The sequence below is a fragment of the Drosophila montana genome, unplaced genomic scaffold, assembly GCF_035044405.1.
Source record: "Drosophila montana isolate Dmon_TW-CO22-7 unplaced genomic scaffold, ASM3504440v1 contig_3640_1, whole genome shotgun sequence".
Taxonomy (NCBI): domain Eukaryota; kingdom Metazoa; phylum Arthropoda; class Insecta; order Diptera; family Drosophilidae; genus Drosophila; species Drosophila montana.
In genome coordinates this window covers 333,128-344,866 of record NW_026998525.1, presented here as the reverse complement: position 1 = coordinate 344,866, position 11,739 = coordinate 333,128, and the positions used below count along the sequence as shown (strand labels likewise).

The 11,739-nt window shown below is 40.8% G+C and overlaps 4 protein-coding genes across 4 annotated transcripts; all 4 read right to left on the bottom strand.

Moving 5' to 3' along the window:
- Positions 1 to 2,095: 2,095 nt before the first annotated feature.
- Positions 2,096 to 3,749, bottom strand: LOC135435626 (mucin-2). The gene is made up of 2 exons (XM_064692792.1): positions 3,606 to 3,749; positions 2,096 to 3,475 (listed from the first exon to the last, which is right to left on the bottom strand). The coding sequence occupies exon 2, from the start codon at positions 3,473 to 3,475 to the stop codon at positions 2,297 to 2,299; it is 1,179 nt and encodes a 392-aa protein (XP_064548862.1). The 5' UTR covers positions 3,606 to 3,749; the 3' UTR covers positions 2,096 to 2,296.
- A 1,759-nt stretch (positions 3,750 to 5,508) lies between these two features.
- On the bottom strand, positions 5,509 to 6,225 carry LOC135435639 (uncharacterized). Its single transcript, XM_064692806.1, has one exon. The coding sequence runs from the start codon at positions 6,170 to 6,172 to the stop codon at positions 5,612 to 5,614; it is 561 nt and encodes a 186-aa protein (XP_064548876.1). The 5' UTR covers positions 6,173 to 6,225; the 3' UTR covers positions 5,509 to 5,611.
- Positions 6,226 to 6,670: 445 nt separating this feature from the next.
- On the bottom strand, positions 6,671 to 7,662 carry Cpr30B (Cuticular protein 30B). Its single transcript, XM_064692804.1, has 2 exons — positions 7,442 to 7,662; positions 6,671 to 7,389 (listed from the first exon to the last, which is right to left on the bottom strand). The coding sequence occupies exons 1-2, from the start codon at positions 7,451 to 7,453 to the stop codon at positions 6,940 to 6,942; spliced, it is 462 nt and encodes a 153-aa protein (XP_064548874.1). The 5' UTR covers positions 7,454 to 7,662; the 3' UTR covers positions 6,671 to 6,939.
- Positions 7,663 to 9,606: 1,944 nt separating this feature from the next.
- LOC135435627 (uncharacterized) lies at positions 9,607 to 10,971 on the bottom strand. Its single transcript, XM_064692793.1, has 5 exons — positions 10,846 to 10,971; positions 10,474 to 10,779; positions 10,252 to 10,403; positions 9,914 to 10,195; positions 9,607 to 9,845 (listed from the first exon to the last, which is right to left on the bottom strand). The coding sequence occupies exons 1-5, from the start codon at positions 10,898 to 10,900 to the stop codon at positions 9,732 to 9,734; spliced, it is 909 nt and encodes a 302-aa protein (XP_064548863.1). The 5' UTR covers positions 10,901 to 10,971; the 3' UTR covers positions 9,607 to 9,731.
- Positions 10,972 to 11,739: the final 768 nt, after the last annotated feature.

Here is an 11,739-nt window from a genome sequence, read left to right as displayed (position 1 = left end):
TAAATTCGTACGGATCCATACTATCAATTGGCATTAAAACATTTTAAAAATCGATGTTGATCCAAATAGTCAAACTAAATTGAAACTATTTTGATATCAGTCAGAAAAGTATTTTCAATTACAACATCTACAGTAAACAAGATCAATAGCAGAAAGCCAAAATAAAAATATTATAATTAGGCTTAATTGATAGGTTGGGTGAATTTGTCAATTATCTATCAACATTTAAAGTGAAGTACCAAAAAGGTGGGCTAAATAATTCTGTCGGTATCTGCAACAACATGCAACAAATTGCACATTGACATTCAGACAGCCTTCGGCGAGCTTGCAGTTTTTCCACTTAATTAATTAATCAAGTTGCAACATCCGTCCGTGTGCCACACAAGACACAACTCAGCCAAAGCCATAGCCATATCGGTGGATACCTCTATATGCCAGTCGGGCAGTCGGTCGGTCGGTCGGTCGGTCGGTCGGTCGGTCGGTGGGTCGGTCGGTCGGTCGGTCGGTCGGTCGGTCGGTCGGTCGATCGTTCGTGCTGTGGAGGAGCGGGGCGCTGCCCACATGGCAAAGCCTTTCACGCACTTGGCGCTCGACGCACACAAATCAATGCGACACCGCAGACCGCCAAGTGAAAAGCCACACAGCCAAATATCCAATCGAGACACGTAGGTAAATTCGATATGAAGTAATAAGCGGCCCCGGCGCGTATCTTGCGCCACATTCATTTAGAACAAGATTACGATTGCATGGCGAGTGGCTCGCTCCAGATCCAAGAGCTGCACCGCCGCACCGCTGCACTCGGCTCAGCTCAGCTCACGCACAGCTCCAGTTCCAGACGCGGCACGCCCGCTGTCGTTGGCTGTCGTTGTCGCCCAACCCAATCAACGAGACACACTCTCGCACTGCGCACTGCGAGTATGCATTTAAGTAGACTCCATAAATAATAAGTTGTGTCTACTTAGCGACATGTACACACTTTGTAGATTGTGCGATACACATACAACACACACATTTAGGGGCTTTGCTAGTACACTTAACTTTTTGTCTGTTTTGGCATATGCCAAATAAATCGCCTTCTTCCCAAGTGCCTGAAGGTCACACGAGGAGCATGCGGTGAAAGAGAATCCAAATAGTACCTGAAATCAAAGCATTTATATTAACAATTAAATTAAAAGAATTTTAAAAAATTTTACATACATATTAGGGGTAGTATTAACAAAATATTTGTTTTATTACACCGAGAAAAGTAATCTTTTTTCTTGATCATAGAAAATACTTCTATAAAGAAAAGTTGACTTAAACTTTTCGGTTTAAATAAATAGCATAATTTATGCTCCTACAAGCAAAATAAAAAGTTTTTGCAATATGGAGAACATAGTTTTGTCTGAATAAAATAGCAACTTTTATAATCAATATACATGTAGGACAATTTCATGTACTTTAATAGGTTACTTAAGTTAGATTAAAGAAAATTGTAATCAATTTTACTCAATGATACATTTTTAATTTATTTTGATTTGTTTTAATAGATTTGCAAACGAAAATTGTATATTACAAAATAAATTTTTACAATGATTACAATTTTTTCTAGTAAAGAAAAAGGTTTCTTATGAATTTCTTTCACTTTATCATTTACATTTTATTTATGATTCATATTTTTGCGGTCGTCTAAATCCGAGAACCTTCTTTTCAGAAGTCTTGAACTTGAACATGTATATTTATTTGTTCCATATCTTAGGGAAGTTTAAAAGCTTTGCAGGTGTTTCCTATTTTTTATAGTTTTAATTTAATAAGTGCCAATCAGGGCTCAGGTTTGTACAGGTTTGTACAGGTTTGTACAGGTTTGTACAGGTTTGTCTTCTTGTTCAGGAGCGAATAAAGGCTGTTGAAGTGTAAATACCCTATAACAATCAAATTCACAGCCTAAAATTTTGATGATAGATCATTTTTTTCTAAACTACAAATGTAATTAATTTGTTGAACTTACTTTTAATGAATAATAATAAATTATCTTAATATAATTAAAGGATCTTCTCGTTTTGGAGGAGATTCCTTATACTTGAGGTAGACAAAATCAAAAAGCGGTGTTTAAAAATTTGATGTAATCATTGATCGTATATATTATTTTCAACAAGACAACGCATGTTTTCACAATAAAAAACAAAGAGAAATAAATAAATAAATACTTGGACAATGCGTTATCAGACTAAATACATATGTACGTGCGGATGCAGACATATATCTAGGCATAGCTCTAAACCTAACAACAACTAATAACAACTGAGGACTTTTCGGATTAGTAGCCCAAGTCTCTGACTTGGTTGTCATAGCCGAAGTCCTTGAGATAGTTATCGATAGCCAGATCGAAGGACGACGCAGACTCTGGTTTTATCGAATTCGACTCGGGTGTCTCGTAGGACTTGTCCGGATACGCCTCCGTCTGTGAGGGATATGCCTCGGTTTGGGGCATGGGCAATGGCACGGGCACAGGCTCTGGCTCGGGCTCAGGCTCGGGCGCTGGATACGATTTGGGCGTCTCTGGTGGCGGAATCGGATACGATGTGGTGCTCTCATAGATGGGCGCTGATGTTGCCACCACCTCGCCATATGGCGTCTTGGCCTTGGCCACGGCACGTCCTGATCCTACCGCTGCTGCGGCTGTTCGGATTATCACCCGCTCCCTGGGCACCTGCGCCGCCACCTTGCTGATCACCTGTCTGTACTCTGGCTGGAGACGGGCCACCAGAGGCTGCGGTAAGTAGTAAACCGATGGCTGCTGTTGTGGTGGTGGTGGTGGTGGTGGTGGGCTGGCCGGATAGCCCTTCTTGGTGCCGTAGGCGGTGCTCAGCAGATGCGCCAGCTCCTCCAGCGTGTAGTTGGGCGCATTAATGTTGTTCGACGCTGGCGAGGATGCCGCCTCCGTCTCTGCCGCCGCCACCGCCGCTTCACTGTACACCACAGGATAGGGCTTGTAGCTCTTGCTGGGCGCCGCATACTTAGGATAGTATTTGCGCTGGTGCGAGTGCGTATACTCGATTTGGCCGCCGGGCGCATAGTCGCCCGTGGATGAGATCTGTGTGATTTGCTGCTTGGGACTGGCTATGGACACCTTGCGGCAGAACTCCTTGCAGCCCAGCTTGCACTCACAGTAGCACTTCTTGAAGGTGGACGGTGTTGTTATGTACGGCGTCGGTGGCGTCGTAATGATTGGCAGCCGGGTGGTGGTCCAGGGCAATGTGGAGGGCACCGTGGGTCTCACAGTCGTTGGCGACGGTGTTGTTGTAATGATCGGCCTTGGTGTGGACGCTGTTGTTGTGGGCGGCAAAATGGTCGTGGTGCTTAGCTCACTGCACGGCACCTGCTCCCAGATCTCCTGCTCGCACTCGGCGCAATACTCGGGAAAGTGGGCATGGGTCAGCGCAAAGGCGGCGATCAACGCGAGCAGCGCAAATATCGAATCGAGTCGCACAATCATCTAAAAGTAATACGCAAATGGGTCGATTAAGCAACGGTCAACGACACACAATTCCCAATTCCCAGTTCCCAATTCACAATTGTCAATCCCCCAATCAAATCATGTTGATGTTGTTTTATATTTATTTTACCTTTCAGCAGTATTTATGGATTTAGTAGTTGTCGATGGCTCCGATTGCGCTTGTTGGCCACTGGTTGGTCGCGTGCAACTTCTTTAGTTCAATTTGCTGAATAGCTCTTAAATACGTTTTCGCTGGCCGCGAGCTATTTGCAAACATTACAGCTTTATGCAAATGGGTCGCGGAAGCGTTGCCCCCGGCACGTGCCAAACGCTGCGCTCGATGGCGGGGGCAAGGGGATGTCGTCGACGCCAACGCTTGCCATTTGGTCTGATACCAACAGCATATACATATATTAGCTATGTTTAAACCAACACAAACACAGCCTCAGACACAATCACAGTCGCAGCCACAATCACAAGCGCTTCCGTAAAAGAATTTCATGCATTTCTCGGAGCACTCGCCGGCTGATAGCCATAGCCACAAGCTGGTTCCAGTTCCAATTCCCAGTTCCATTTTCATTTTCAATTCTAGCTCTGCACGCATTGACCATTTTTTTGTGTCTGCAGTTTCAGCGCCGACTGCTCGATGGATTTATAAATTCTGTCTGGGTTTGGGTCTGAGTCTGGGCCTGAGTCTGTGTCTGGAGCTGCGTTGTCATCTTTAATTTTAAGTTAATTTTCTTATCAATCCGATGATTAACTTATCAATTGGGAAACATTTTGGTGGGTCTGAACACGTACCGTGCCGATACACAAGAGACTTGCTTGGGTTTTCCTCTAGCAAACCAAATTTCCGATGAATCAGTCAACTAATTGACTACATGACAATTTATAGACCTACTTCTGATTCTTACATGTCTTTCCATAGTTGAAATTATGCATATAAATAATACATGTCATATGTGAAAAAACTTTTTTTAGTATTTGTATTTTAAATAAGTATTTCCTTTTCTAGACCGGACTAGACGTATATATTAATTTCATAGTGGGAGGTCTATTTGTTTTTCAGCAATTACAAACAGATTTTTTCAAAAAGTTGAATTCAATTGAATTCTAACATTTCAACAACAGCTATATTGACATTTTTAAAGAAAATTTGAACACATTTTAATTGAATATTAAAGGTATTTCCCCGTGATTAGATCGTCGCGCTATATCGAAAATAAACATCTCCCTCTGCCTATTTGTTTATATCAAAGCCAATCTTTCAGTTTCCTCACAGTTTTCCTATAGTAAGATGAGGGTATGTTAATTAGGTACACATTTTACCCTTTACTTATATTCCTTCCGCTCCCTCCTTTTCACATATGACATGTAATATTAATATGCATAATTTCAACTCAGGCGAGACGTGTAACAATCAGAAGTAGGTCTTTAAATTGTATTACAGCCAATTAGTTGACTGATTCATCGGAAATTTGGTTTGCTAGAGGAAAACCCGAGCAAGTCTCTTGTGTATCGGCACGCTACGTGTTCAGACCCACCAAAATGTTTCCCAATTGATAAGTTAATCATCAGATTGATAAGAAAATTTACTTAAAAATTAAAGATGAAAACAACAAGAACAGAATATGAATGGCCCACGCAGCTGCAGACACAGACTCAGACCCAGACCCTAAACCAGACAGAATTTATAAATCCATCGAGCAGTCGGAGAGTAGTTATACGCAAAAATATGTTGTTTCAAAGAGGCATACATTTTCCAAATCCACCGACAAAATGTACTATGCGAAGATATGCCAACGTAATAATATTCTCGCTTTTTTTAAATGGGACTTATAAAAAAAATGACATATCAGCAATTGTTTTCACTATATTATTTAAACAGTTTAACAATAACCTATTTTTTTTTTCACCAAAATATTGGGTTCAGCTTTTACCCAGACTTTTTAAGTTTTATCGTATGAGAAATAAAAATAAAAAATAATAATTAATTGATTTCCAATTAATTAGCCAGCATACTTAATTTACTTAGCTAGATTTCAAAATCAACTCAACTCAGTTTCATATATATTTTTTAACAGCTTGTCTTAAAACAAATTAAATATTATTTTTAAGCAATAATCGAATTGAAATCTAACTCATGTTGGCGATGCGTGTTTGGAATGGCTTGGCCCCGGCGTAGACTTGTACCCTGGGATGGCGGCTCCTCTCGTCGAGCGGCACGGCTTCCACTGCGTCCTGGCGCTCGCTCTCTTGGGGCTGTTGGTTAAAGCTGCGCTTTTTCAGCTTTTCCCATTTGCCAGTTGCCGTCGGCTTGGAGTCGTCGATGGCTGTGGCACTGCCACGCCCACTGGCACTGGCACTGGGCATGCCCACTTCGATGGTATCGGTGGCATTGGCGGAGCTGGTCAATCGCCGGAGCAGCTCACGATAGTGTGGCTGATCCTCGGTAATATACTCCGGCTCATCTTCCGGATTGAGGATCTGATAATTGGGCGTGCCCAGCTCGTATGTGGTCACATCACCTTGCTGCACCTTGTTCTTCAGTTCATTTGTATCCCAGCCGTATTGCTGCCGCAAGGGCGCCATCCACGCTCCATCTTCGCCCGCCACACCAGCTCCCAGCAGCGCCAGCAGCGCCATTAGCATTAAGATGACTGGAACAGTTTGTCGTGTAGGCACCGCGTCGCTCATTTTGGTACTGATCGCTCCAAGTCGGCGGCACAATCTTGGCTGGCCGCAATAGAAGTTCGACTCTCTCAGCTTGCACGTGCGCCAGCCGATAGAGATGCAGACGACGGCTACGTGAGATTATCAACTTCTATGTCTCGTAGCCAGGTCTCGTCTGCAGATAGCGTTAGTTTATCGGAGCATCTGTATGCCGCTTAGCTTCCATTTGGCTGTATCTAACGATGACACATCACATGCACAGACGCATCTGTGAGTAATAATGAGACTCTGGTTAGAGATGCGAATGAAATGTAAAGACTATCAATAAAAAATATTAGTATGGTAATCTATGGAGAGTATGCCACAATCTTGAGAGTAAGGAACTATACTTAAATATGTCCCTTTTCCACAGATGACCTTGGTTATGGTAATACTTCATTCTTACTGGGATTGCAGACCGGATTCGGAACTTATGTATGCTTGTTGTCGGTTGTTTAATCACATTTAAAAAGAGTGCAAATCTTTTGTGCTCTTCTAGAGAACAGATTCAATATAGTATATATTTATGTATGGTATGTATGTACGATGCATCTAGAAAATGTGTGTTGATTGATTGATGTACAGAATAATGTATGTATATAACTTAAATATGTATGGTATATAATGAATGCCAGACACGCACTTGTAAGTGGTTAGCACAATTGAGATTTCAGCAGAGATTCCTTGAAGGATCGTGCAGTTCATGAATTGGAGATGGAGTCGAAATATGATCTGTTGGTTAGGAGTTGTTTCTAGTATTTGTACTGGCCCGTGGGTCCCGACACAGATACATAATTGCCCTCCGAGGGTTCCGGGCCCTTCAGAAGGGCCTTGGGTGCATAGTGGACCAGAGGCGAAAGGGGCGCCAGTATCTTGGTGGCAATCAGCTTCTTGGGCTCGAGCGCAGGCTGCGGTATCTTGATGTCCGTGGGCTCACGGCGGACAATGGCATTGAAGCCGTTGTGGTCATCCGAGGAGTAGTCCACGGTGCGCAAATAGCCATCGGCATCGATCAGCGTGTACTGGCCGACGACCTTGTCGTCCTTGCGTTGCTCCTTCTGGCTCTTGATGTCGCCCGTGTGCGGATCATGGACGGACCAGTGGAACTCATATGCCACCGGGCCATAGTCCGGCTCCGGCTGCAGCTCAATTGCGCAGACGGCGCTGAACAGCGCCAGGCAAAGGCAAACCAAATAGCTGAGCTAAAGTACAGCAATTAGGACTAGGTTTTCGTATGGAATCAGCTTAACTTACTTTTGCCATCATTTGAATACGAATTTGAGCTGAAGAACTGTGTACGCACACGACGCTGATCGAGATCGTTGTAATTCATCTGGGTAGTCCTCAGCGTTTTTATACTCCACGCTTGACAGCCCCAATGGCTCAATCTCGCACTCCAGCTCAGGCTCAGGCTCAGTCTCTGTGCATGTGCATGTGGATGTGGTGCAATGTACCAAAGTGCTTCAAATAGCTCCGAAATCGAGAAACAAGTAAATTTGCAGCGCGCTCATTAGGTGAGCCATGAAAAAAATACAAATAATAAAACATGAAATACGCAAAGTGCTCACTTGGCCAAAACCAACATTTTTGGCCAAATTGCCACAACACGCATTGCTTGGCTTCAGAGGGGGGAAAAAAAAAACAGCGTAGGCAAAACTTAACCAGAATTTCGTGGAAGAAGGTTTACATATTAATTTAATTAATTACATCACATTTGTTTTTGTTTAAAGAGCATTAAATATTTATGTAATAAGGGTGCGTGTTTTTCTCCAGAATTTTTTTGTCGAAATTTGTGGCAAAACTTAAGCAGAATTTGTGAAAGAAGCCTTACATATTTATTTTAATTAATTACATCAGATATATTTTTGTTTGAAGAGCATTAAATATTTGTGCCACAAGGGAGCGAATTTTTCTCTAGAATTTTACTGTCAGAATTTGTGGAAGAAGGTTTACATATTTACTTTTAATAATTACATCATATATGTTTTTGTTTGAATAGCATTAAATATGAGAGAATTTTTTTGCCAGAATTTGTCGAAGAAGCCTTAAATATTTACTTTTAATAATTACATCACAAAGGTTTTGTTTAAAGAGCCTTAAATATGAGCACGTTTTTCTCTAGAATTTGTTTGCCTCAATTTGTGGAAGAAAGCTTAAATAATTACTTTAATTAATTACATCAAGTTTTTGGCTGAGTATTAAATATTTGTGCAGAATTTTATCTGTCTAAAATATTAATTCTGTACCTTTGATCGCATCGAACTCAGACTTTGTAGAAATTCTATGTTCTTTAGTATAAAATCTAGTCGGAACTTGTTTATTATTGACACATTAAAGTTTCTTTTCTATTATTCTATTCCTTAAATATTAAAGTATTAAAAATTGTTGCAATAGGGTAGCAGCGTTTTATCTGTCTAAAACATCAGAGCTTTTAGTTTTTAGAAGCCTCATGTTCTATGTTCAAAATATTTTTATATTTTTTTATATTTTTATTAATTTGTCTTAACCTTTTTGTCCATTGCAAAATTTCTAAAAAAATTCTAACAATTTTTAACCATTAATCACCTGAAAGCCGTCCAATTTTGTGCATGTTAATTTTGTTTTGAATAATTTGCGCAATGTCTGAAGTAAATTTGGGTGCGATCTAGAGGAACATAAAATTTGTTGTTGACCATTTATTATGGCCGCGTGCCGGCCATTTAGATCCTCCCGTGAGGTGGCTAATTGAGGTGGCCATAACGAGTTTGATGTCATTAACAAATATTTTAATTAATCGCCATTAGACGGCGTTTGCCTTTTTTGATGGCTTTAAATTCAGGTTGCGCTATCACGTTTGCCAAACTCTAAAGTCTTGATCATTTTTTTCTAGCTTGAAATGCAAATTGCGGCTGTTGCACTTGTGCGGCAGGCGTAACTTGCTTAAAACTGGGTTAAACATACCCACTACCACTAAGTGCAAACTAATATCACATTCTGCATACCAGCAGCATTTGCATTTGCACTTGTCTTCAACTCTAGACTGTGGCCAGAAGACTGGATTGTACCATAAAAGATTATGAAAGAGCTTTAATTGCGTTTTAGGGTTGTCTTTAAACTGGAGCCACATATGCACAAGATTTATCAGAATCTTCTGGACACTAATTACGAGATTAATCTGATCAGTTAATCGGATTATGGTCTGTTTTAAATTATCTTTGATGTGTCAAACATAACATCGAGTCATATTCCAAATATTGTTAATAAAACCGAGCTGTAAGAATTATTTTGAATATTTATGACTTTAAAAAAGTAAGTTTTTATAAAATATATATATATATATTGCATATAAATTCGTAGAAATCAGAAATATATTTTGAATTTGTGTGAATTGAAATAATAATATTTTCCAGCTTCACATTAATTTTGTTCATGCATGTCAAGTCCAAACTTAGCAATAAAATGATTTATAATGAGTAAAGAATTTGAAATTCCCAATAAAATTCTTTTTAAATTGAAAAAATAATTTGCATAATTATATATATAAAAATAAACCAAATTATTATTCTCAATCTTCATCTTCCTTCTCTTTCTCCAGTTTGCAGCGTATTGTGCGTTGGCAGCGCGAACGCAAGAGTTCGCGTCTCAGGTTATTGCTCTCCGCCTCAACATTTTGCAGCAGCTGCAATCGAAATCGAAAATCGATAATGTTATCGATTTGGCAATCGATTAATATTTGTTTTGACCTACGCTTTGGGACATCGCAGCGCGTTCCAGCGAATCGGCATCGGCATCGTCGACCTTTAGGCAGCTGGCACAAGTGGACGAGGTCACGTGCTGGCGATGATTGCGACGCGCCTGCTCGGGAAAAGTGTCGCCAGCTTCGTATTTGGGCGGAGGATCATCGTCGTCATCAGTGGGAGCTAATGGCTGCGCTGCCGCCGTCGCTGCCGCCGTTGCCGTCGCCAGCTGCGCCTTCAGCGCGGCCAGCTCTTCGTGCAGACTTCTGTTCTGCATCTCCAGCAAATCAACCTGGCATAATTTCAAATTTAAGATCTGTATAGTTCTGCTTGGCTTGGGCTAGTTACGCTTTCCAGCTCAAAGTCCATTTCATCAATAATGTCATAGGACTCATCCAGAGCCGCTTGCATCTTGGCCAGCTTCGCTTGCAGCTGCTCCACTTCCGCTTCGCTGCTTTTGCTTTGCTGTGATTGGCGCTTCTCCAGCATCAGTTGTTGCTCTGCTCAGGTGGGCGAATATGGGATAAATGTCTGATATAGCTGCTTCCGGCTGCGCAAGCTTAATCTCACCCGTATTCCGTTGGGCGATGGCGGATTTCATAACCAGCCCCGTCAGCGTCTTTTGCCGCTTGAACATCTCCTCCAGCGCCTTGCAGCGCTTTACCTTCTCCAGATATGCATCGTGCAGTTTATTGTATTTCTTCTTGTGCATCTGCAGCGTCTCCAGAATGCGATCGCGTTCCTCCTCCAACTGGAAGGCCTTGATCTTCGCCTCCACGTTCACCGTGGCACTTGTGTGATGATCCGTTGTTGTCCGGTTCAGTCTGTGGCGCAGCAGTATATTCTCTTCCTCCAGGCGCGCATTCTGTGCTTTGACTACGAGCACATTGTGGAATATATATATTTCAAATGAATCTTCAGCTTGATATTACGTATACGCACCGGCAGCCAGCTCTGCATAAATCATTTGCATTGCGGATGAGGATGGTCGCTCCATGGTGCAAACAACTTTCTGACTGTTTCCATTACTCAGAAGGGCCCCGATTATCAGTTATCAGTCGAACTTTAAATAAGATAAGCTATCAATTTATTGCGCGTTGTTGCCATATCGCAAAAAGCTAAAATGTTCTCTATGTTTCAAACTCAAAAATATCGACAATAACAATCATAATACTTTGAGCATTATATAAAGCAAAACAACAATTCTTCAACTAAATTATAAGTCTTATAAATCGAAGAACCTGGTTGTTCAGCCCTGGGCGGTACTTATAGCAGTTATACCTTAATTTTTTCATCAACCATCTTGAAAGCTCTTTTGGCAAGAAGCTTACAGCTTGATAGGTTTCGATACTAACTGACTTAGAGTGGACCAGAATACTTATGACTTTTGAATTGTATTAACCTGTTTAGATTCTTCTAATGAAACATTTGAATATTTGACCCAAAAACAGAAATCCCTTACTGAACGCTTTCTAATACGTTATTTATTAGGTTAAAACTGGATCGAATGGAGAAAACTGTCTTGGAATCTCAACATGAGCAGAGACAAGAAAATTTTAGAAAATTAAAATTGTTAAATATAATTTAGAGTTATATCGAGCTGGACCAAGAAAACATATATTTTTTGGTTCCAGTCGGAATATAGATTAGCTGAAGTAACATGTTTAAGTCTGTTTAAAATTCTAAAATCAATAAAACGTAACAAATTGCATTTGTCTAGTACATTTATTATTTATATCTGTTGTAGAGTCTCATGTTTTCATTTCATATATTATTTCATATTGTTTAGTTATTCAATATTTTCTCTAAATAAAAATATGCATTTCTTAAAATCCT